The 25,056-nt window shown below is 39.8% G+C and overlaps 1 protein-coding gene across 1 annotated transcript in view; it reads right to left on the reverse strand.

Annotated features, from left to right (window-relative positions):
* Positions 1-541: 541 nt before the first annotated feature.
* Positions 542-25,056, reverse strand: part of iqgap1 (IQ motif containing GTPase activating protein 1) — a 31,937-nt gene continuing 7,422 nt past the window's right edge. The window contains exons 3-37 of the mRNA XM_008337107.3: positions 19,286-19,442; positions 18,399-18,476; positions 17,492-17,568; positions 16,466-16,533; positions 15,943-16,056; positions 15,369-15,547; positions 15,185-15,272; positions 14,942-15,099; positions 14,762-14,846; positions 14,483-14,646; positions 13,476-13,636; positions 13,235-13,359; positions 12,953-13,116; positions 9,822-9,912; positions 9,568-9,735; positions 9,324-9,466; positions 9,071-9,241; positions 8,892-8,975; positions 8,730-8,801; positions 8,315-8,384; positions 7,852-8,216; positions 7,601-7,764; positions 7,289-7,513; positions 6,515-6,655; positions 6,331-6,415; positions 5,573-5,805; positions 5,357-5,489; positions 5,155-5,257; positions 4,554-4,689; positions 4,326-4,413; positions 3,978-4,187; positions 3,720-3,886; positions 2,437-2,556; positions 2,056-2,164; positions 542-1,944 (exon numbers count right to left, since the gene is read on the reverse strand). Coding sequence (XP_008335329.1) covers positions 1,831-1,944; positions 2,056-2,164; positions 2,437-2,556; positions 3,720-3,886; positions 3,978-4,187; positions 4,326-4,413; positions 4,554-4,689; positions 5,155-5,257; positions 5,357-5,489; positions 5,573-5,805; positions 6,331-6,415; positions 6,515-6,655; positions 7,289-7,513; positions 7,601-7,764; positions 7,852-8,216; positions 8,315-8,384; positions 8,730-8,801; positions 8,892-8,975; positions 9,071-9,241; positions 9,324-9,466; positions 9,568-9,735; positions 9,822-9,912; positions 12,953-13,116; positions 13,235-13,359; positions 13,476-13,636; positions 14,483-14,646; positions 14,762-14,846; positions 14,942-15,099; positions 15,185-15,272; positions 15,369-15,547; positions 15,943-16,056; positions 16,466-16,533; positions 17,492-17,568; positions 18,399-18,476; positions 19,286-19,442 — 4,810 coding nt within the window. The 3' untranslated portion in view covers positions 542-1,830. The remainder of the gene's footprint in view (positions 1,945-2,055; positions 2,165-2,436; positions 2,557-3,719; positions 3,887-3,977; positions 4,188-4,325; positions 4,414-4,553; positions 4,690-5,154; positions 5,258-5,356; positions 5,490-5,572; positions 5,806-6,330; positions 6,416-6,514; positions 6,656-7,288; positions 7,514-7,600; positions 7,765-7,851; positions 8,217-8,314; positions 8,385-8,729; positions 8,802-8,891; positions 8,976-9,070; positions 9,242-9,323; positions 9,467-9,567; positions 9,736-9,821; positions 9,913-12,952; positions 13,117-13,234; positions 13,360-13,475; positions 13,637-14,482; positions 14,647-14,761; positions 14,847-14,941; positions 15,100-15,184; positions 15,273-15,368; positions 15,548-15,942; positions 16,057-16,465; positions 16,534-17,491; positions 17,569-18,398; positions 18,477-19,285; positions 19,443-25,056) is intronic.

Below are 25,056 nucleotides of genomic sequence, written 5' to 3' on the forward strand. Positions count from 1 at the left end.
TCCACCCAGCTTAGGTGTAGCGCTATGTATAATAAAACTCATACGAGGTGTACATTTATTTTAAGAAATTATATTAATTGGTTGCACATTTCACTCACCAATTGTACAGGCTACATTGTGTCAGCTTCTGTGAAACATACTGCACTGCATAATAAATTACTCCTAAACTACTGAATGTGCATATTCATATCTAACACGATCCGTGATTTGTTATGTAGTGCTCCATGAACTAATTTCAAAGAGCTTAGGCGATTTCCAAAACATGGATGGACTGATAATGCAGAAGATTTGCCTCGAAAAATCTCAAAAACTAGTCATTTGGAGTCATTTAATTGTAGACAAAGATAAGAAAAAAATTCATTCATTTTTATGTGATGTATTATACATAGGTCATTTTATTCTCAGGTATGATGACAGCAATGCTCTTTTATAGAGGAAAAAGATAAGGAAAACAAAATAGATGTTGCACACTAACACTGCATATCCCCAGCCTTATCTCTGCTTACCTACATATGAAAAAAAACTGCATAGAAACATTGTATTTATTTCAGTTTTATTTTATTGATGTTTACATTTTTTATATACATTTTAATTAAATTTCTCAAAAATGTCTCATTAACAAATGTCGGTCAAAATGGTTGTCAATATCTTTTAAACTGCTGCTAATTCTTTGAAAAATATTTTTCCATTCAAAGATTCTTTACTCCACCATACTTCCCCCAGAGATCCAGCATTCACTGTGTATATTTTTTTATATATTTATATATAATTTTCTGTATTTAACCTTAGCCCAGTATCTGAGCCAATCTGCAAAGTATTCTACACAAGTTACATCTTCTTTTCCGCTGATTGTAATAAGAATTAAAAGAAGTAAAAACTTTGAGTTGTGTATTTCTCTAACCATCATTATTGGAGCTGTAGTCTTGGGCCATTCAGACCACTCCTAAATAAAACCACAACCTGACCTGCTTAGTTAGAGAGATGACAACAGGGTAAGATGTGGTTAGTTGGTGAGAACATATTAATTCTAAATTTAAAATGTTTGTAAAAAAAAGAAAAGAAAATTGAGTTGGTGGCTCAATATGAGCATTGGAATTTTATTTGTTTACTGCAAGTCTGATTTCTTGTGTATTTACCATGTATGATGTGTCATTGTGTCTGCTTTGAAGGACACGTGGCTTATGTTGAAAAAGAGGGAAAGAAAAGATTAATTCCAGACATGTTTTCTCAAAGTAAACCATGTCTGTCATGTCTGTCCTATAACTTGTTTTGATCCACTAGACCAAAACACAAAATGTCACAGAGAAGAGATGAGTCACTGAGACTAAGACCAGGACTCATTTCCTGTATTTAGTCCGTCTAAAAGAGTACTCTTTCACTTGATGATAGCCATAAAGTTTTATCAGTCAGATGAGTAGACGAACTAAAAGCTAAGAAAGACATAAAACAGTTTCTTTACATAAAACATATTTTTTATAATTAATAATAATAAGCCCATGCACAAGATATTTTTAACATTTAAAGCAAAAACAGAACAAATGCTAGAGTTCTGATCTAGCTACAGTAACAAAGACAGTAAAAAAGACTCCAGCAAGTGTCTGTGGTTCCCCTACCAGAGTGAGGAACTAGACTGCCGCATCAAGAGTGAAAGCAAAAATGATAATCCACATAATTAAAATAATGCACATAAATTTGCATAGGCACATAGGTGAAGTGCAGTAGAAGACGTGTGTGGGATGGGTAGGGTGGTTTGGGTCAGGGTGCTCAGCAGCCCTCAAAGTGGGCGTTGTGGTTTTAATCAGAGTCTCTTGCCCTCTTGTCTATCCTTCTCTATTTTCCATAAAATTTCTTGTTGAGCAGGAAAATGAGTAGGTTCACGTTGATGGTGGCCTTGTCAAAGAGCTTCATCACAGCCACCCCTTCATACTGCAACTGAAGAAGATCCTGAGAAAAAAAAAACATGGCAGTGTGAGAGTCTTTGTAAAAACCAGCCAAACTCACCCTCAGTAAGTCGTAGGAAATCTGTCATTGAGCTGCTGCTGTGTGAAACAATACCTGGTATTCTAGCTGTAACGTCTCCAAGTGGACGCCCATGAACTTGGCATTCACATCAAACACTCCAACAGACTCTGATGGTGAAATCTCAAAAATAACATTCTTGAACCTGCAAGCAGAAGAAAGTCTTAATATAATTTTCATTATTGGGGCAAAAAGAGGAAAAATTACAATAAAGACCATTTATCCTTGAAATAAAATAAAGAGTTTAAAATAAACAAGTCATGATATTATGCAAACACTTAACAAGGAAAACATTCAATGAAAGAATGGAAACCAGCCTATAAATGCTGTACATACATGTTTGGACTTTCTCTCTATGACATTTTGTGGGGGTTCTAGTAGAACCCAATTCTTAGCTGTGGTTTTAGCTCAACTCACTGATTGGGCTGGAGATCCTCTATAGAGATGAGCACGCCCTTCTCATGGAGGCGAGAGGCCGTGTACTTCTGGGAGACCTGTTTACTTTTCTTGGCCTTGTCGCCTTGTTTCTTTGACAACCTGACGACAACAAGAGAGACAAGTGTATCAGAGCAGACAATAGCATCTCTGACGATGAGTGTGTAAGAACCATGTGGCACACAGGGAATCAAATGCATTTAGTAGCTGAATCTAGAATCGACCTCATCTGTTGTGGTCATCTAATATTTGAGGAGGATAAACAATAATTTTATTCAGAAAAACAACAATGCTTCTCAAACTACAGAGGTTCTGCTCTGGAGGTTCACATTTTTGAGCTCTTTCAGCCCTGAAAACAACAGTATAGTATAATTCTCCTCCACTTTTCCCACAGTATGAACGAAACCCAGTTTATCTTTTGAAATTTTGAAGTCAAAACAAACTCAGTTCCTTATCTGTCTGTCCATTTTTAGTCTACTTTGTCAGGCTTTAAAAAAGGGGGAAAAAAAACAGCCCTGGTAACTGGGGCACCGCTTGTCTGACTGCAGCTGAATGTTATTTCCTGCAGCAGCTCAGGGCCTTAACAGCCCCCTATTTATTGTTAAAATATTTAAAATCAGCAGGTGTTCTATAATAAACAGTGAGTCACCGCCTTGTTACATGTGACCTAGTTCTGCTTCTTTCTCACGTGTCGTACATGTGCCTTAAACAAGGAGACATGAGACAGGAGGTGTTAGCTTAAGGTCCTGTTTTCAGCTCTGATTAAGGCATACAGTAAGTCTGTGAATCCTCTATATGTAGTGAAACAATAATGAGCGACTCACTGTTAGGCAAACTATATCAAGCACAAATATAATTAATAACATACAACACCATACTCAGCATTGTAGGCTGTGTGCTCATAAAATCTTATCAATAATAGACAGTGACAAATATTATTGTAAATATAGTATTATATTAAAAACTGCAAAAAGTGTTAAGATTAAAATATAGGTCATAGCAATACAAACACCATTTGGTGGTGGTCCTAATTTTCTGAGAAAAAAAAATATATGCATAGCTTTCTCTGTTAGGATATCCTTATGTTACACTCCAGGTGTATGTTGTTTCGCTCTTAATTTAAGCAAGTATTAGCTGGAGATTGGTATTTTATATTTTTATTATTATTATTATTATTATATTATTATAGAGACTATTTTGGAGATGTGTTTTATTTCTTATTGTTAGGAGCTAATAATAGGAAATATAATATTAAAGCTACTCACTTGCCCTTGCTGGTCAGGCTGTCCATGCAAGACTTGATGTACAGATTGTATGAATCAATCTGTACATTATAAAAATTGGTTTTCGAATTCAGAGCGTTGTTCGTCTGCTGAAGTCTCACCAGCTCAGCTTTCCGACGCTGACGATACCGCCTCTGATTTCTGATGTCCTGTTGAAAAGGAACATGTAACTTGTACACTACATGCAAACAAAATCCTACTGTTTTTACATTAGTGGTATATAGACATAGTCCTCTCTACCTTGGCTATGTCATTGATAAGGTCCTGGTAGCGGTTCTCCGGGTCAACCTTCCCCAGCTCTGCCAGTCTCTGCAGGTTGTTCTTGATTTTCTCCTTCTTCCCCTGCAGCGTCAGGCTGTCGTCCACCACAGGTTTAACCTGCTTCATCTTCTCTGGAGTCTTGGCATCTCGGGCTGCTCTCCTCTGCATGGCCCGCTGGTACTCTGCCTCCTGTCCACCAGTAAAATAGTGTCAGTTTGTTTCTCCATTCAGGGAGTTAATTTAATTGAACAAAAGTGTTTTATCAAACAAAGCTGTATCTTCAGTTTAAAAGGTGTAAAGCGACACCTTAAAGTTCTTTTTACTAACCTGTTCTGGGCCTGGTGTTGAGTCAAGAATCTCTGTAAGAGTCTCCCCAGGCTGAAACCGGATCACATCCACAATGAGCCTCTTTGTGCTTTAGAGAAAAAAATTAAAACAGTTAACAACAAGAAAAAAAGGAAGGTCCAAAACCACTGCATCCATCTGTCTTTAATCTTCTAAATCAGGATATTAATCCAGACTTTTTGACTTGTTGACTTTGACTTATAGACTTACTTTAGCAACAAAGTCCTGGCATCCATCTCGGTGTTGGCCTCGCCAGGTACATCAAACTTGTTAGTGAGCGTGAGTGAAACCTCAACTTTACCCATGAGCTCTTTGTTAGGGTCGTCAGGAGGAAGAGGATTTTCTCCTAAAAATACACACATCATCAACACATGCCTGTAGTTACTGGGACAAGTAGGAGGTGAGGAACCCCCGAGATCCATGTATAGGGTATGGCCAGACCTAACTATTCTACAGACTCCAGTATAAAGTCCTAGTGCTTTTTTTTTAAACACATAAATGTTATAGAATTACTGTAGCTGTATTGACTCTATCTTACAGTATGTACTTGTTGTAAGTACAAAGATAACTTTAAGCATTGAGTAAAAATAATGTATTTGGTTTCCGTTTGTAAATGTCTCTATATAAGTAAAGTGTATTTTTGGCATCAGGACAAAACATATGTGAACATAATCTTTCAGTACGGTGTCCTACATGGACAGCCTGAGATGCCGTCATATGTATCCTCACAGTAGCATTCTGTGATATCTCACCAACTTCCTGTTATTCAGTGGATGAGTATTTCTTGCCTTTTTCCTCTCAGTTTACTTACCTATGAGTGACTCCACTGTGGGAACCTCACCCAGATCCTCCAGCAGCTCATGGATGGGGTCATTGTGTTCTGGAGCGATGGCGTCCTGATGGTCCAGGAGCAGCTGACATGTGAGAAACAGCGGGTCACCACTTCAGTCATACATAACATTTCCAGTGATAAAACAAGATTTGAATGTAATTTTTTTTATGCTCTGACTCACTGTGTGAGTGTTAATAATCTCTCCAATGGAGATGTAGATGACAGGTTTGGTAACGGTGACTAAATCTGAGTATTGATCCACATTGAACCTATCCTCCAGCGAGGGAACATCACAAGCTGCCAGGAAGAAACGCCTGCATTGACGGATAAACACAGATAAGAACATAAAACTGGACCAACAGAAACACTTCCATACAGCAAATAAAAAAAATCAGACCTAAATTTCTGATATGAAGCCGTGAGATATTCGTTGATGGGATTGAGGTGGGCATTGTCCCCGAGGAACATCTTATTGGAGGCAGCATGCTGCAGCATCTTGGCTACAGAGCCCAGGTTTCTCCGTTGCTCAGTGGTCAGTGCTCCACCTGCCGACACCTCGATGATGTCAAAGGCGTCAGGCGCCACGATGGCTGGGTTCATGTAGCGATAATACAAGAGGTTCCCCACGATCTGAGGAGTTACAATTAAATGTTAGTTATAACGGTCAGCATCTGAAATATAATTAACGATATCATTTAGGATCAGTATCTGTCCTCCATTAACGTGATTAGTTTATTTGTCCTAATTCTTATTATATTATTTAATTTTTCTCATCCTTTGTTTTACTGATACATTGTCAGTAAGAAGAGTTTAACACAGAGCAATTTTTTCTGTTAAAATCTCGACAGAAGGCATTCAAACCTTCTTACAGGGTTTTAAAGATTTGAGAAATGCTATTTCAAAACTGACAATGAAAGAAAAGCAATATGAAGTAAGAGCAGAAATAAAAGAGCGGGAGCCAAAAGAGCGTCATGGCTCACCTTGGTGTCAGCAAACAGAGAGAAGAACACAGCAGTTCCAGAGAGAGAAGCTGGAGCAAGGTAGAAAAAAAAAGCACCAGCAGGAAAAAGTAGGAAAAATGTGGGGAAAATTTGAAAAAACAAAATGATCAACATTTTATTGAAATACACCTATCAGTAAAATAAAATAAAAAACCTTGAGAAGTTCATCCTCTGTTGCATCTGGAAACTTCTCTTGCAGAGTGTCCTTGAGCACCTTGGAAATGAACCGCATCCCATATCTGTTGAACAAAACCCACATGGACATCATGGATTGCAGCATGTCAGGTAGATTTGATTAAAGTTAAACAGGAAAAGAATGCGGTTAACTGTGAACATACGGGATTTTATCCACCGAAACGATTATAGCAGAGAGGAATTTGTCAGTGATGGTCTTCATGTTTTTGATAGAGGCCTCCAGTCTTGTCCTGACCTCCTCATGGGTCATGGCCTGCTCTGGTGTAACATCGTAGGGCAGTTTACTGTTGGCAGAGGGGAAACGATGAGACGGATGAAGAAATGAGAGGATGAGAAAAGAACCAAGAATTGTATCTGTTACTACTGCGAACACTGTGCTTCATCAGTGCTCCACGAATGGTATTCTTAAGAGCAGGACATTCTGAATAGTGAAGAGATTACTGCTATTGAAGACTACAGTCAAGACTTCTTTTCTCAAAGCTGCGTCACAGAGCGAAATTACTGTAGTACAATGGTTAAAAAAACCCAACGTATTAAATACAATACTTAAGGAAAATGTATGTCTAAACTACTTTCACAGTAAACCACAGCCTTTGTGTGATGGGTTTTTAGACCATTATGTGCACATCACATCAAGGATATCACTTCAAAATGTGGAAAGGAGAAAAAGAATGGGGAAAAGGATGTTAATCAGCCAGTGGATATGTAAAACTGAGCGAGGATTGTTATTTCTGATTGCTTGTTCTTCCTTAGAAAAGGTAGTAATGAGGTTGTTTTTTTATAGTTCCTGGAACTGAACAGTGAAAGGATTGACATTTCAAGATAACTACTAAAGACCAGTTCAGCATTTAAAGCAGAGAAGCTTCAAGACACTGCAGACATTTGGTTTCACTGTAGCGCCATCCCCTCCAGCTCACCTGGCCTCCCCTGTCTGCGTCTCCATCTGGTTGACCCAGCTCTTGTAAATGTCCACGGGGTCAGTTTTGATGTTTAATGTTTTGTCCTCCATGATCTCCTTGACGACTGGTGCTAAGATTTGCCTTAAAGCATTTTGTCCTCGTGCTCCACGGTGAAAGCTGACCACCATCTTAATGACTGTTGGGTTTCCTGTAACAATCTCTTTCATCTGGTCAACTTTGGACCTGCAGACAGTTGGTAAAATAACATTTAGCCATTTAAAAAATAATAATAATAGTAAAACTGGTTATTTGAATTTTATTCTTTCATACTTAATCTCTTCCTGCAGGGCAGTTTTGAAGAGCCTGAGAAGCAGATACTCCTCTCTCTGATTGGAGGCATAGTTGTACAGGGTAAAGATAACGGAGTCCATGAACTTCGTAGACCTGTTCTGTGGCATTTGGAAGATGAGCTTGGCCAGGTAAGTGGGGTTGGTCTGAAAGGAGAAAAATATGGTGTTATTTAAGGGGGCAGTAAAACAGCTGTTGTTTGGTCTAGTAAGAAGGATGCAAAGTTTCTGTACCTGTAACAGGTAAAACAGATGCTGGTAAGCCTCAAGTTTGACCCTCTTCTCCTTGCTCAGTGCTTTCAGGCCTCCTCTTTGCTTGTTCATCATCATCATGTTGGACAGCTGACCCTTGTTCTTTTTTGTCAGCTTCTTGCTGTGCGACACCACCTCCTGCAGGGTGATCCTGTTCTTCACCAGAAGGCCAATTTTGATATCCATCAGGTTGAGGTCATTCTCCAGCTGCTGGTTGGAGCGGATCTTGGTGACCACCTCCTCTCGCAGCCGCATCAGCTCCAGCTCCTCCTGAAAGTCCTGGTCGCTGTGGTCCAGCAGATGGACGAACTTCCTCACCACTGCCATTGGAGGATCTTCAGCACTAGCTGAATGCAGAAAGATCAGAGAGAAAAGTGAATCAAGGCAGGACTCAGTTGAGGGACCAAATCACAGAATGTGAAGAAAAGAAGAAGATTCTACTTACTCAGTGTTTTGTAGTCATCCCTGGCTTTGTTAGCTCTAATGAAGGCCTGGATTTTTATCACATCATTGATCTGCAAAACCAAGCAACAATGACAGGGCTGATCAATAGTCCTAATTATACATAGCTCGACAGGAACCCAAGAAGATCCACAGTGGAAATGACTTCACACATGTCAGAGTGCTAAATGAACCGTTAGCACTACAGGACCTGGGGAAAAGTCAGCGGATGTGTTCCAGGGAAATTAATGTCAAAGCCTCATGATTTAAAGGAGTCATTAGGGAAAAAGTAATTTGCTCACTGAAAACTTGGATTTTTGTGAGAGTAAATTTTACATGTCTTATCTTGTTTGATTAGATCTGTCAAAAACTTAATTTGCAGCTCTCCTGTAACAGGGTTTTAAAATTCAAATACTAACATGATCTCTGAAGTACTTGAGACGATCCTTGTACTTTTTACGAGCTTGATGCATTCGAACCATGGACTGGATCTAAAGGAGACAAAAACATAGCGTTTACTCCTGAATTTTAGATAGAACATTAAAAATGAAGCTGTTGATGTAGATTACATGTGATTTTACCTTCACAGCATCATCAGTATGATCTTTCAAAAACTGTTTGCGATCTTTAAACTTCTTCTTCTCCTTGTAGCCCTTCCAGTGGGCCTAAGAGGAGAATAAATAAGAACAAACAGAGCCATTGTAACACGGTACTGCTGACAGGTGGTTCAACTTCAGGCCTGGGCAGAGATCAGCCCTACCTGTATCCGTGTGACAGCTGGTTCCTGTGTTTTCAGGAACTCTATCCGTTCCTTTAGTCCTTTCCTGACCAAGTAACCACGACAACGAGCTTGCAGCTTCGTGATGAGCGTCTCGTTAGCCAACCAGAGCTGCTCTCTGTTGTAAGCTGTGGTTACTCCAGAGACCACAGACTGATTTGGTGGAGGGAAAAAAATTTTTTGGTGATATATATTAAATATAGTTTTCAGTGTTGAGATAGAACAGGGTTTTTACCTGGATGTCCTCCTTGTTGAGCTGAGTGTTGTTCTGCAGGAAGCCCTCTGGTTCTACCCAGGTTCCCTCTTTAGTATTCAAGTTGTAGTAATAGTTATGTCCTCCCTTTACCCAGTGCTTTACCCACTCGCTGCCATTATCCCCTGGACAGTAATGCTGAATGTTAATCAAATAATTTCTTCAAATTTCAAAATCAATAACATAGTTATAGATAGTCACTACATGACTTATTTTGTGGCCTCACCTTCTTTCTTTTTCTCATCCTTGATTTTTGACAGGTCATCCTGGTAGGTTTGGGCACACTCTGAGGTGACACCGTAGAGTCCTGCCCCAGAGTTTCGTAGAGCAGCCAATGTCTGCGATGCCTCTCCACTGTCCACTGCCTCATTAATAGTTTGGATGGACTGGGCAACTATGAATGTAAACATTTAACATTATCCTGGGTTAGGAAAATTAAACTAAATGTGTGTAAATCATGATGTTGGTTTATATTCCTACACTGGAAGGCTTCACGTGTGTCCTGGTTGGCCTTCAGAATAGCATCCTGTATCTCATCCAGCCACAGCACAGCAGACGGGTCCTGAGTCTCCTGGAGAAATTCACAAGGTATCAAAATCAAGACTGGTTCAAAAAGGGTTTAAACTTCAAATGTCTTGAACAACAAATCACTCACTATGGGAAAACCAAGGGGGGAAAATGTTGAGTTTTTTTATTAAGATGCTTTTATATTCATGCCAAAACTGTTTGCCTAGTGTTTTCAATGAGTAATGTTGGTAACCAATTCTAAATTATTTCATTTGTAAGAATGTTTATTCCCATTGTACATGAAACTATTGCATCAATATTTATAGTTATATCAACTTTTTAAGAATAACATGACAGATTTTAATAAATTTTATTTTTGCTACCTTTAATTTAACAGAAAACTTTTTGATAAATGTTTTAATAAATTGTCCATGAATAAAATTACTTTATATTTTAGCAATACGGGCTGTCAATGTTTTTGTCCAGGCAACCCTTAGTAACAAAGCAATGATTTAATTTTAATGAGATTAGTGTAGTAATGCATAATTGCATCCAGGTGGCGCCCTCTGTCCCCTTATTTGGCAGTTTGTGTCTCTTACTGCCGCTGATGTCTACAGACAACCCTCCCCTCTGCAAGTCCCGCCCCCTCACACTGACTTGGAGTGCAGATGAAGTGTATGTGTGTAAAAGAGGTGGGCGGTAGGACTGACACCCGATCTGGTCTCCTACAGTATGAGAGAGTGGGGCAGACACTGACTGGGCCTCAGTCTCTATAGTAAACAAAGCTGTACCAGTGCAGGCAATGATTGGTGTTTATAGGTTTGTGCTGGGCATTTTAATTGGTATTTGTTGGAAATGAGTCACTGTGGCTGACAGGGAGGTGTTAGACAGGGTGTGGTACCAAAGTGAGCCACGGCACTGGATGAAGACTTGGGCGGTAACTTGGTGTTCTGTAGTTTCCCCACAGGTTACAGCCACATCATGGAAATAGAAGAAGCTGACGAGATTTTAGTTTAACTTCTTATTGCTAGAACTCTCTCCAGTAAAGCCAAACAACCGTTTTCAAACTCTTTTAGTAAGCATGAACAGGCCATTATAAAGTATGTGAGTACTCTATAAACAGTTATATTTTAGGCCACAAATACAAGCGATAACCATCTGCAGAGACCCCGTGGTCTCCTATATTCAGCTTGATAGTCAGTAAAGTCTGGTCAGGACTTCCTGTTTGTCTGGGCACAGCCTCCAGTCTACACTCAAAGCCAACATCTGTCTGACTGTTTCGCTAACTGTTGGTGATGACGTTGTAGAAAAAAAAAAGAAAAGGTTTTATCACAGTTGCATACAAATTTCCCAAAAACCCCATTTAGCGTGGTTCTTATTCAACCTGGTTCCATCTCTGACTCTGGATTATTTTTCACTGATGTTTAAACCCAAACTGTCACTAATTCACTGAATAGATAAACAATAGCAGCAAATCAACAACTTATGTTTCAAATTAATTACATAAAGGTTTAATTAAAACCTGTATGTAAATGTGCAGTCTATAATTATAAACACAACTTCCTCCCTCACTCTGAAAACCACAATTTATCCTTTTTGTGTTTTATCCTTGTCTTTTTTAAAATTAAATATATTCTTTTTAAGCCGAGGACAGTCACAGAAAAACAAAAATGCAAACCAATCCTTTTTCTCCAGATCATCAACGCAAACTGCCAGATTCAGCAGCCAGTGCCCAGAGGACAGTGTGTGTGTGTGTGTGTGTGTGTGTTTGTGTGTGTGTGCCCTTGTGGATTACCTATTTAATATAATGGTCAGCATTATGTCCTTTTATGGAAACAAATGACCAAGGCTCAGCTCGTCATTTCCTACTCCTGGTAATCAGCACGGAAAAATGTTTGTTTTCTTTTCCGAAGCTTTTTTCTTTGGAACATGAAGCAAGGTTCTTCATCATTAGTTACACGGGTTTGATGTACAATAACTATGTTGACAATTAAAACAATAGGGGCAGTGACCATGTGCCCTGATGTCAAAGTTAAGACTTTTAAACATGGACAATATGTATCTTTTCCTTTGTTTAAATGTTTTTTATAGAAATCTTGAACTAGTCTCTGAGTGATTGTCACTTCCTGTGAACCTTTATACACTGTGTCATGCACAGTACATGCAGTCTGGTCATACCTGCTGCCTGACAGACCACTGTTTCCTCTGACAGAAGAGCAATCCAAATATGGTGTTTGTGGTAATGCATGCAAATTTGCTTCACAACCACATGAACAACAACTGCATTCATAAGCCTCCTTCAACCAAGTATTAACCAAGTGTATGAGTCAGAGAGAGAAAGAGCAAAGACATGATGATCATTTTGAGCCATTTCGCCTTTTGGACAGTTAGGGGAAGAAATGCAGATAACCAAACAAAAAATAGAAAAGCACAAAGGCTTAACACAAACGGACACTCCGTTTCACAGGAAATGAGTAGGAGAAAAGATGATCACCCCATGGTACATCAGCTGGCTAATCACATGTGGCTCAGTGGCCTGAACCACATGAATCCATCTGTGTCACATATTTCTCAGCCATGATGACACAGTAGTGAAACTTAGAAGATAACATAGCAGATAACTTAACGTAACACAAAACTAACATTCGTGTTTCCATCCATTTATCTTCTACCATTTAATCCTTTTCAAAGTCGTATGGAGCTATTCCCAGCAGTCATCAGGCGAGGGCTAGCACCACTCTGGCAAACCATAATGTTATCTGGCACAGTTACTAACCCAGATGGCCTTCTGGATCCAAAACTTCCCATGAATCAACACTTCTCTGCTAATTTTGAGACCTCAGACACAATACTCAAGACTGCTGACTGTAAGGTTAAAGATAAAAGTTGAGTCAAGAATGTAGATAAAAACCAAGAGCTGTATGAGCTACAGTAAAACCTGTTTCATCAGTGGAAACCTGAAGCTTCTTACTTCAAGCTTTATGTGTTTGCATTAAGCTCACTTGGACAATAAGAGCACAGACGAGAGCCAAGAGAGGGACCAGGAGAACAGACTGTGGACCAGAACTATGTGAATACCAACGCCTGCTGTCAGTGTGTCTTACATGGGCCTTTTCCCTGCGGGCCTCCAACAGCTTGTCATGATAGTGCTGAGCCACACTGGGGTCCACATCCATGAGCTTAGCTGACGGGTTCTGCAGCATAGCCAGCGTCTTCATGGGATCTCCCTCATCCAAGGCTTCGTTGATCAGTCCAATGGCAGCGATACCTGCGAGTAAAAAAAATAATTAATAACTTCTTTACGTGCAAATTATACAATTTATATCACTTGTAAAATAGGTGAATTTTTGAATTTGTAATATAGTGTGGGTGTGTGTATCCCCTACGTTCATGTTCTTCCTGCACAGTCATGTTGACATGGTCGATGCAGGCCTGGATGTCATTCCAGGTCAGGTAGTCACTCCCCTGCTCTCTGGCTGCTGCCTTTAGACGCATCAGTTCATCCATGTATCTGATGAACAAACAGAGATGATGGGCCACATCAACACTCCACTCCACTCAGACAACATAGCTCAGGTTTTAGTTGCAGTGGTCTCTTTGCAGACATTTCTGTGAGAGAGCGCTCACCTCTGTGCATATTCATCTTCCACATTACTGAGCCCTGCGACAGAACTGGACAGTTGTTTCCAGAGGGCAGCTCTGTCCCCAACATCCATCGCCTCATTCATCAGCACAACTGCCGACAGCATCTCCACAGCGACAAGCAGCTCAGGGTGGGACAGTGAACCCTGCAGGACACAGAGCAAATAATTACCTCTTAAGTCAAAGTGTCACCAGAGAAATGCCGGAAGACAGATTCGAAGGTGTGCGCTAAAAACACGAGAGGAGCTGTGTGGTTAATAACAGAGAACATTATGGTGGTACAAACGGAACTCTCAGCAAAATTCATTATCTAAGTATCTGAAAAATGAACCAGCAAACGTAACAAGCACTTTCTGTGTTTGGTAACTGTGTAAACTGCTGAACTGGCGCTTCCGTAAAGGAAAGTTGATGATATGACCTTAATATCCCATTACAGAGCCACTGGGTGGAACACTGTCAGTGATCAGTGGGGGAAATTACACAAACACATTTTCAGGACCTGGTCATGTACAAATATTTGTATTTACTTGTTTCAGCAACATGTAGGTAAACATAATGATTTTTTTTCTGCATTCAAGTAAATGCAAGTAAAATGTTTTGGTTTTTTTCATGGTGTTTGTCACTTAAATTGTGCCTTTAGTATATGTTTATAATATTATTGAAGCACGTTCAGTGGAATGTAAAGACGCACTCAACCCATGACACAATATGCTTCACAATTTTATATCGATTTTTGTGAAACGGAAAATGCGTCCCACATATTTGTTGATTTTTAACCGATTCATGATGCATTATTAAGGCCCTAATTTTATCAAGAGGAACCAATCAGTTCTCACTTTGTAACATGTTGGACTGTGTTGTAAACATTTATGCCTTGGTCAGATGTTAAGACTCTTTGCCATAAACAACAGCACTTTTTCCTCAAGGTGCCAATTTAACCCTTTTCGTATCCCTTTCTAACCCATTTCCCCTGTGTCTGTGGTCATATTCACCTCTGCACTCTGCTGCTGTAGGCTGAACAGTTCTCTCTGGTAGAGGTCTGCAGCACTGGGATAGACTTCAGGAAGCTGAGCATCAGGGTTCATCAGCTCCTCCACTGTATCTTCTGCGACTCCTGCTCTGATGCCTGCATTGATTCGTTCTACTGCCTTTAACACTACATACACAAAAACACATAGACATGAATGGTAAATTATAATGATCAGCGCAAACAACATTGGATAAATTAAAACCAAGGCGTGGTTCTGGTCCATCAGGAATTGTTTGCATACTTTTTAAGTAGCCCTCTGCGATCTGATTAGCCACATCCACACCACTCTGCAACTCGTCTTTTGTCAGCACTTCTCCTGGAGACATCTAAAAATATAGAAACCCAGCAGAGATCACCATGATGAAACAACAGAAGCTAACATCACTGGTGGGCTCATATTTTATCACACACTAATTCTCACCTGCTCTTTATTCTCCCGTTCAGCCTGTAGCTGTTTGAGGTACCAGCCCTTGTTCTGTGCCTGCAGGTTCTGAACGCCCATGGCTTTGAGGGCCTCATACAACTTATCCTCGTCACCACTCAGCAAAGCTTCCTCAGCTGCCTTCAGGGCATTACTCACTGTTTGAGAAAGGTCGCAGCGTTACAGCTGTACACAGGAAACCAAGACAAATTGCCAAATAGATCTGTGACTTGCATGACTTACCATTGGCTCTGTTAACATTGCCTTGGAGTTCAGCCTGAGTGAGAAGCTCGTCATAGATATCTCTTTCTGCTTCGGCATTCTCCATTTGCTGTCAGAGCAGAACAGGAAACATGACAAAATATTTCATGTTAGAACCGCTGAGGCAGAGTGAACTTTACATGTCATAAACTTCAATAACACATACCCGTTTCCGTGAGCTGGCCACCTTCTCCCCTTTGGCCTGGTACAACATGTCTTGGTACTCTCTGGCAGAGTGAGGGTCAAGGTTGACCAGCATGGCATTAGGGTTCTGCATCGCAGCCAAGGTGCCTTCTGGGACACCGTGGTCTATGGCTTCATTAATGGCGATCACCGCAGCATGCACTGAGGGGGGAGAAGTTCCTTAAAGACCACCTGCCAATACTTTATAGGCCTTTAATTGTATTTAAAAAGGGACTTGTATAAAAAGTGACTGTATTTAGAAAATGACTGTGAAGTAGAGATGGGTCAAGCATCGAACAACGAGCGAGAACTGTATTTTGTTTACAAAAAGATCAAACTCTGGTACTGAGTCACCAAAGTCTATGTTTTACTGTTAAACATGGCCAGTTCAAATGTCTGTGGACATTACTGTGTGTTGTGTGTTTTTGTTAACAATCAGTGATAAATGTTATTTATCAGTATTTAAGGACTGGAGAAAATGGTTTCCTGTTGCAGACATCTAACATGTGCAGCCTTCAGATTCTGCTCTCTGCTTATAAGACATGAGTTCTTCTTACATGCAGCTTCATCCACCGAGAGCTCATTGGCCAGGATCCCACCAATCTTGCTAAAGGCAGGCATCTGGATTCCATACTTTTCCAGCTCACTCTTCATGTTGTTGATCTCCTCCTCTGGGACAGACAAGACAGTGAAGAGGGAAAAGATCCATGTTGTGAGGTTTAAGAAAGGAGAGAAAGGGAGGGGAGTGGGAGCAGAATGGGTCAGTGAAGTGAGAGACTATTGGAGACAGACTGTTCCTGGCTCATGTGTGATAATTGGATTTCTGCCTCTGGGATCTAGGACAAAGAGCCAGGCGGGAAATCAGCAGATGGGGGGAAAATACTTGCTATTACTGATGAGTTTTACTTTTGCAGTAGCTCCGCAGCCTTGAATGATCTTTGCTGTGAACTCAACTGTGAAGCATTCCCAACTTTACACTAGTATTGCACATACTACTGGCACACTTGTTGCAGTCTTGATATAAGATGACATAACATCAGGAGGTACAGAATGGAAAACAAACTATTTCAAAACACTAACCAGTAAAATCGACTTTTCCATACAGATCCTGGATCTGTGGAGCCAGGCCCAACTTAAACAGGTACAGGCTGTGAAATCAAAGCAAAGGACAACAGAAAAACACACATGAGATCAAATAAACACAAAGCACCCTGGGGAGTGAAACATTTAGGTGTCACAGGTCAGGACATGCTTTATATCAGGGATTCCCAGAGTGTGGTGCATCTCGCGTCAAATTTAAAATAAAAAAAACCTGACATTTTAATAAATTAAATAATGTAGGCAATATATGTGTGTAATACTTGTGTTCTGTTTATTTAATTAAAAAACATGTTTTGTTTTTTTGACGTTGAATGGAGTTGAAGGTGCATCAACCTGGTTAGGATATAGAAGGGGTGTGGCCAAAATAGTTTAGGAACAGCCACTCTGTATCATACAGAAACTCAATACAGGACAACAAACGTATTATTGTGATGAAAAGTTGAATTTTTTGTTGTATTTTTCTATTAAATTAACCTTTAAAAAGCTATTTATAAAATGTGATTGCATGTTAAATTTTTAAATACTCTCTGCTCTCGTCTACACAGACTCGTCTACAAATATCCTTTGACCTGTACCGGCGCCTCTGCTACAGCTGTCAACAATTAACTGCTCTGTGTACTTCTGAGTAAACCATTTTTTCGGTTGTTTCCATTCTTTTATGGTTGACAAAGCCCCTCTCCAACATTACTGCTCCTTTTTTCTAGTCACAAAACACTACAATAATGCGTCTGCTGTTTATAACAAAAATGAGCTGCTTCTATGAAAGCTCCATGAGCTACTGAATTCCTTTCTGCGAGAAAAAACACAGTTTCACCTCATAAAAACGTCACACTTGTGTGCAGGTCTACAGACGGTGTGCAGCATTTCCACACACACCTCTGAGCACCTATGTGGAGTCACATTATAAGGAAATGATGTGCTGGACTGCAGCACCTGAGATCCGATGATATAATCAGGTACAGACAAACAGGAAAAGCGAGAGGTAAACAGAGAGAACGAGGGTACCTGAGCGCATGTATGCAGTAGATGCAACGTGGCATGTTCTTTCTGTCGTAGATGTCGGTGGTTTCAGGGTAGAAGATCTGAAAGAGTCGAGGACGAGAGTTAATCACAGCACAACAGGTCGATGACAGCATGTTGTAGCATGTGTTGAACTGTGACTCAGGATATTAGCTCTAACAAGGGATTACACAATGGAAATGTGCATTCACATGCTCCGGTGTTGTCTTTGGGCGGCAATAAAATAAGGGATTATTACGGCAGGTACTCATTTTCTGTTAAAAGTTGGAAAATGCCGTGTTCTCAGTGTGTACTGAGACATTCGTATATGAAAACCTTTACTGTCAGTATATATACTACTATACTAATATAAGCATCAAGGTAACAATCTATGTTTGATTTGTTTGAATTGATTTTTAGTCAACAATAAAACTGTATTAGGTTGACAGCGTATTATTGACTTTCTAGAGAATAATAAAGGTAGATGTTTTTCCCCACGTTTGAAACGTCCTGTTAAAATTATCCTTAACATTTTGACAATGTGCCATTCACCTTATATCTTACCTTAAAGATCTGATTAATCACAGGGCAGCTGTGGGTTAATCATGATTAATTGTGTCAAACTGACATCTGAAACTGAAATCTGATGTGTCCTCAATATTGCTGAATAAGAGCAGGGAGATGTTTGTGTTCCACGTCTTTTTTCATTTAGGACAAAGTAATTGAATCGTTATTAACCTGTTTTTATTCTAGTTGTTAGAGTTTTCTTTAAACAGTAGTTCTTAGAGAGAGAAGGCCATTTTACCACCTAGTGTGAGAAAACAATTACCCAATACTGGATGAAATACTGTAATTAATATTCAGACTCTCACATTACACTTGTAATGATGTTCAGTGTGTGAGTGACACTCACCTTTGGCAGGCCCTTCTCTGACATGGCATTGAGCCACTGAATGACATTGTCTGTGTGTCTGAAATGGAGACCTGTTGCCTGTGTGACAGAACAGAGATTTTGTTCATAAACGGCCTTTGACTTATTTCCATCAATGCTGACAAAAGATATGGCCAAACAAGGCTGCCTTTATCCAGGACATTTAGCTGGTGACAAATGTACTGTTGAGCAGGGTTATCAAAGTTCAGATGTTTCTGTTCAATACTCTATGGTACCATAACACAACCCTGGTTCCAAAATGAAGTTACCTTTGGCCCTCAGAGCACAGTGGTATTTAGTGTGTACACTTTACAGCATCTGAGTGATATTTCCTGCTTTTGTATGAGCTTTAAAAATTGTGGCTGTGTTAACACACCCAGGCAACACAGGGGGAATGTTGTTCCAAATTTAGAGTCAAAATAACTTGAAATACAATGGAAAGAACTTTAGTGAGACCCACACATTTGTACAAGTTTAACCATTCTGGATATTTGTGCTAATATCAGCCACAATGTGTTGTTTTTGCTAATATTTTGTTTAACCTTCAGATACTTTTGAACAAGGTATTTATAAATATATAAATATCTCGCCACTTTTAAAGGTTTTGTACAAATCTGTCCAAAATGGTGCATAGATTTTGCCTAGTTCAGTCTAGATGCCAAAGAATTACAACTCTGCCTGAATCTACACACTGTGCACTATTTTTTCTGACCAAGAGATTTTTCTTAGATCATATCAGTTGATGAACAATTGAAGGCATTTTAAATGAAGCTGCAACTGGCCAGCATTAAAGGTTGGCCAGTATTCAGGGTTGGTCACATTTCAGTCCCACCACTGTCTTTTAGTGAATATGTGAAAAAAAGTTGAACCTTGTATCGTGTCTGTTCACGGTCATAGATCTTCTTGAGTGAGACAGTGTGCGGTGCAAAGAAGTTGCCCAGTTTGGCCAGATAGACGCCGTTCCTCAGCCCCTCCTCTAGCTCTGTGGTGGGGGGCAACTCCTCGTCCAGGCAGGCCTCCATCCATCTGTAGGGACAGACACGGGTGTGGTGATCAATTTATTATTAGTTAACTAGTCAGCCTTGACTGAATAACACGTTCGAGAAGGTGGTTTCACAAAAACACCAGTTCTTATTTTAAGCACTCAAACATCACCCTGCAGCACTTCTGCAAATCTATGAAAAACTGTTGACTATGACATTGAATGGTCAACAATGGTCAATTGATGTCATGTATCTACGCCATGTCACAGTGTAACAGATCTGGTAATCCCTAAATCCCTACATACAAGTACAAACCTGAAGAACAATTATACATGCCCTGACAGGGGGGAGACTGATGACACAAACGTTTTACTCTGTAACATTTCTGACAAGTCTGTGGAAACTGAAAAGGAGTCAAACTGTCAGGTAAGATGAAAGAAAAAACTCCCTCTGATAGTCAATTTAGATTAAAACCTTTGGAGTATTGGTTGTACTGTATCAAAGTGTGTTTAGACTGAAAACAGAAACCATTTAATGACAGTTTATGACGTTAGGATTACAAATAAAACAGTATTTAGTCTGCGCACAGTGGACCAATGTAAAAACATGGTGATGTAACGTTTCCCAGGAAAGACCTGCTCTGATGTAAGTCAAAGAAAAGTTCATTCTAAGAAACGCCTCTCAACAAAGCAACAATACATTTTTTCACAATTTATCCAACTGTTTCTTCCAATAAAAAGGTCAACCTTTTACTATAAAGAACATTCATAACAACCTCCGTTTATAAAGTTCAGTATAAATCACCTTGACTTTCTTTGACAGCCTACGTCTCGTTTTAACTGAAAATCAGGTCAAATTAACCACATTAAAATTCACAGGAAGCAACGTCAACACTTTAAGTACTGTATGTGGTCATGTGATTTCTTTCCAGTGACCAGGTCGTAGTCTGCTTAAACGGTGTTCTTTAAAAGATGTTCATTTTAAAATTGAATGGTATCAATTGTAAATTCCATCCATTATGGCCAGAATGAAACTTGTCATATCCTTTGATGCCAGGAGAACTACTGTATGACGAAACAGTCAGTCAGACGATGACTTACAAACTGTGAGGCAGTCAGGATTTAAGGATATAAAATGGAGGCCACATTGCGTAAAGCAAGCAATTATCTACTTTTAAGAAGACAACTCACTGATTCAGCCGAAGGTTTAGTTGTTAAGACGTACTGTGGGATTCAACTGGTGTTTTGGCCAACACACAATATAATGTATAACATTGACATGTTTTAGAAATGTAAGCTTTACAAGACATTATTTAGCTCCAAATAGATCCAACTATACTCTGGAACATTTTCTTTTCGACATTTTCAACGACTCCTGCCCACTTTTGACCTTTCAATTATTTTTAGTGTGAAATCACATTCTTGCTATGTGCCCGTGTCAGTCCTGGGACACAGAGGACTCATGCTGGGATCTCATTTTGGGACACAACACTGGGACACTGGATTCCAGCATCACTTCTAACCCATGACCAGTAACTATGCAAAACAGGTCCAGGACTTTTTTTCACTTTAAAACAAAAAGAGACGATCACAAGAAAATAAGGCTCAACATGGTTTTGTATTTGAATAACTTGGCCACAAGTCTTAGCCTTTACCGTATCTCAGAAAATGCAAAGGTGACTTTATCAGTGGTTGTAAGGAATTCCACAATGTGGCTCCAGACAGTGAGGTCAAATATGTCCTTTTAAAAAAGTCAAACAGCCTCTCCTTTCATTCTTCTGTTACTGACGACCTCTGTGAAGCAGCGACGAGGTTAACAACATCCTGAGAGATTAAAAGATCCTGTTCCTCACACACAGACTCTGTTGGTCTAAATACATTTGCTTCACTTCGGGGTTTAAAGACTGGACAATGCTATGATTTTATAACCAAATCCTTTCAGACAAACTTTTTAAATATATTTTGTTTTTAATGGATTGTTGTTCTCGAACCAGAAAAAAAAGAACATTCTGCACTCACACTGTGCTGCGCACAGTTCATTGCACCACCAGCTGAAACAACTTCACTCTCAGGAAGTTGTGACAGAGGGTCTTAAGACAAGCCTGCTATTGAGGTTAAGTTGACAGACTCACAAACCAGGACCTGGACCAGATTGTCTCGAACAAGCCCCGGCTTTCACTTCACACCGAGGCAGTGAAAGGCTCCATAAAAGCTCCAACCTAATGACTCTTTTATCAAGGCGACACACCCTTTTCTCAAACGGAAGAAACACAGGCACACCCGCCACTCTGCCAGTGACTACAGCAACTATGAATGGGATATTAGAGGGCGACGACCTTTTTAGGGCGACAACTGCAAATGCGAAAGTTCCGAAGCTGTGATTTCGATCCAAATATGTCTGCTATGACAAAACAGCCTCAAGTATTTTAGCATCGTCTGGAATCTGTCCCCAGTGGTGAACACTAGAGACTGCTGAAAATCAACAGACCAAAAGAACTCAGTTCATCAAATAATAAAATACTGTCATCTTCAGAATGCAACGGATTAGCTCAAACAATAGATAGCAATAATAGTTCATATTCATGAACTAGCCTTATTGGTGGATGACTTGCAAAAAGGGGAAGTGTTTAAGGTAAAACATAAAATTTACCAATCGATTCATGCAGTTAACCAAGACAGTTATCCAAGATAATTTGACAAAAGGTTTGGGAGAAAAAAAAAATCACTCTTTTGCTTTACCTCAAATGGAATCTTGACTTTTTATTGTAGCATTAACTTTTATAAAAACAGAGGGATTTATTTGTGGTAACAGGGAGGGTGACTGAAGTCAGACTGAAGTATAAACAGATCTCATTTACTGAACAGACACAGAAAACACCATGAATATCAGGAATTCTTTTCTTCCCTGACATTGTGTGATACAGGAAGATGAGATCAGTGCTGAAGCCAAAGGTCCATCCAATAGGAAGTGGTCTTTTGCTCAGTCCTGTATCTGCAGGAAAACACACCAACTCTGATTTCCTCCAACCTGCACAATTTTAATCCTCCGACAACATATTTGGCTAAGAATTTTACAGCAGTTCAGATTTTCAGACTGTCTTCAGACAGACGGTGTGTTCCAATTACATGCTGACAGCTATAATGCTAGGCTGACACTGTACACTAGATGTGAACTCAATGTTTCAAGTGCCTCCAAGAGTTTTTTTTACCTCATTGTTCATAAAAGCCATGTGAGGATATAAGGGGATAAAACAAATCTTAATCCAGTATTTGAAAATAGCACATCATTGTGTATTTAAATATACTGTCTGTGTACATACAAGTGAATTGCACACACTGTACTGCAGCATCTTGAGTATTCAAATTTAACAGTCTGCACTTTGCTGACAGTGGGTAGATAAGAGGATTTACATGCCTCGACGTTTGCTTGATTACAGGATACATTATGGCTGCGAACACATTTGGGTTTTAATTCCGGCCTGTGGTTTTGTTTTGTCCAACATAAAGAGGCAAGACATCTCGGAGACAGCACCACAACCCACTGTAGGGAGTCCTTTCATTGTGGCTTTAAATTAAAAAGACATGTGTCCTGGTGGAGTGACTGAACTGTTTCACTGGTGATTTAGGGGATATGTTCTGCTTCAAGGCTCATTTTAGGATTATCTGTATGTGTCACGTAAAGGGAAAACCCCAAAAATCAAAGACACCTAAGGCCCAGATATGATGGTAACATTAATATTGACAACAGTGTGATGAAATGTGATGAGACCCATGAAAAAGGTCAAGTGAGGGCAACACATGCCGGTATAAACGCCATCGCTTTATTTCCATGCCCTGTGCATCCATGTGTGAGACATGCAGGTGGTGTGTTTTTACTGAAACACTGATGCTGCACATTGTTACAGTGAGCTTCATCTGACAGTGACATAGTGTATTGTCGAGGTGGTGAGACACAGTCCACGTCATCTGTAACAACTCACCATCATTTATTCTTTATTAAATTAGTATGTAATAGTATGTAATAAAAATGGTGTTGTTTCTGGTCTTGAACTGAAGGAGAAGAAAAGGCTGAAAAATACACAGATTGAAAAAAAGAGACAAGGAAATAGAGAGAAAGGCTGAGTGTGGGCCAAGCTGCCCATTACATGCTTTGTTGCAACACTGGAATCTGTGCAGCAACTATCTTCACCCCCACCCAATACCCTAACCCCAAGTTCTCTTCCTCACAACCACCAGTCAAACAGTGAGCCAATCACATCAGCTGCCAGAAATGACAGATGAATTTTCATCCTCTTCTTTCAACCTCTGATTCAGAAGAAGTGAGACTTTTACAGATTCTACAAGTGGTCAAGTGGTTATCAAAATACGGTATGCACACCACTGGTGGTACTTGGGCTCATATATTTTTGTGAGTCTTCTTTGTCTATGTGGTTATAATGTTAGTGCTGAGAGTGAAATATATTCTGAAGTCCAGAGTGTTAAAGGTTTTAGAAACATGGTGCTGGGGTTTATTCTCAATACTTCAGTGCTGCCTTTAGCCCAAGTTACTTTTTACTAATTAAAACATACTTTTACTACTAAATCAGAAACATTATTTATTGCACAAAGTGAAATTGGATAAACAAACCAAAAACAAGAATTACCTACTTCCAAATTAGGAAAGCTTCTGTAAAGTTAGCTGTTTGTATGTGTTAAGTTTGTAACAACAGTATTGCTCAATCTTTCTTTGAGGTTTGGTCTAAGCAAAGTTCTTAGACACAGCACAGTTCATGGGTCTGGCCTATGCCTGATTACTGTGAAAAAGAAAATCCCTGCTTCTAAGCTGAGGATACTGTGGACAGAAATCCAAACTGGAAAAGTAACTTGCATTCTCAGGTTTCACAGACGCCCAGGTGATAGGAGCAGCAGAAGGGGAGGAACCAGGACAGTATCTGCAGGGCCCTAATGGAGCACTGATCCCTCACCCACTCATTGCCTATTCAGTGTCTCTTAGTGTTGATGGCCCAGCTTTGTGGCTCAAGGCCACTCTACATGAGTAAGCCACAAGGATCCCACAAACAACCAGCAGGAAAACACAGCAATCGACAGCACAGAATTGGATTTCAAAGACCCTGAGTTCTGGATATTTATGACAGTGTTTTCCCCTTTCAGCAAACCCACAAATCAATAAATAATAACACAGTACTTCTCTGCAATTAGTACACCGTGGTAGACTGTATGCACATTGTGGTTTTCTCCCAGAGAATTTCTTCAAGAGGCAGTTGTCACTCTTGGTGGGTGGTTGCCTTTTTTTTTGCTTGCCTTTTTTTTTTCTCTCTCTTGCTTTGCACAACAACATTAGAATCGCAACCGATGATGACACACAAAACACTGCTTGGCCAATAAAATTTCTGTAGAAAAATCTCATGACATTCAGCTGATTAGCTGAGGGGACAACAAAAGCAGTTTATTAGATGTTTGGCAACAAAAAAGAGATCAAATCAGTAAAATTGGTTCCAGCTCTAAACAAAATTGAATAAAATAGGATTGAGATAAACTATAATTATAAATTACTACCAAAACGAATGCAGTTTCTCTAGTTTAGACAAAGAAAGAGAAAACTAATCCCAGGAAGCCAGTAGGTCAACACAGCATCAGATCAGTCCCTGAGGACAGATC

This window comes from Cynoglossus semilaevis, unplaced genomic scaffold (genome assembly GCF_000523025.1).
Source record: "Cynoglossus semilaevis isolate Cse_v1.0 unplaced genomic scaffold, Cse_v1.0 scaffold1699, whole genome shotgun sequence".
In the NCBI taxonomy this organism is placed as follows: domain Eukaryota; kingdom Metazoa; phylum Chordata; class Actinopteri; order Pleuronectiformes; family Cynoglossidae; genus Cynoglossus; species Cynoglossus semilaevis.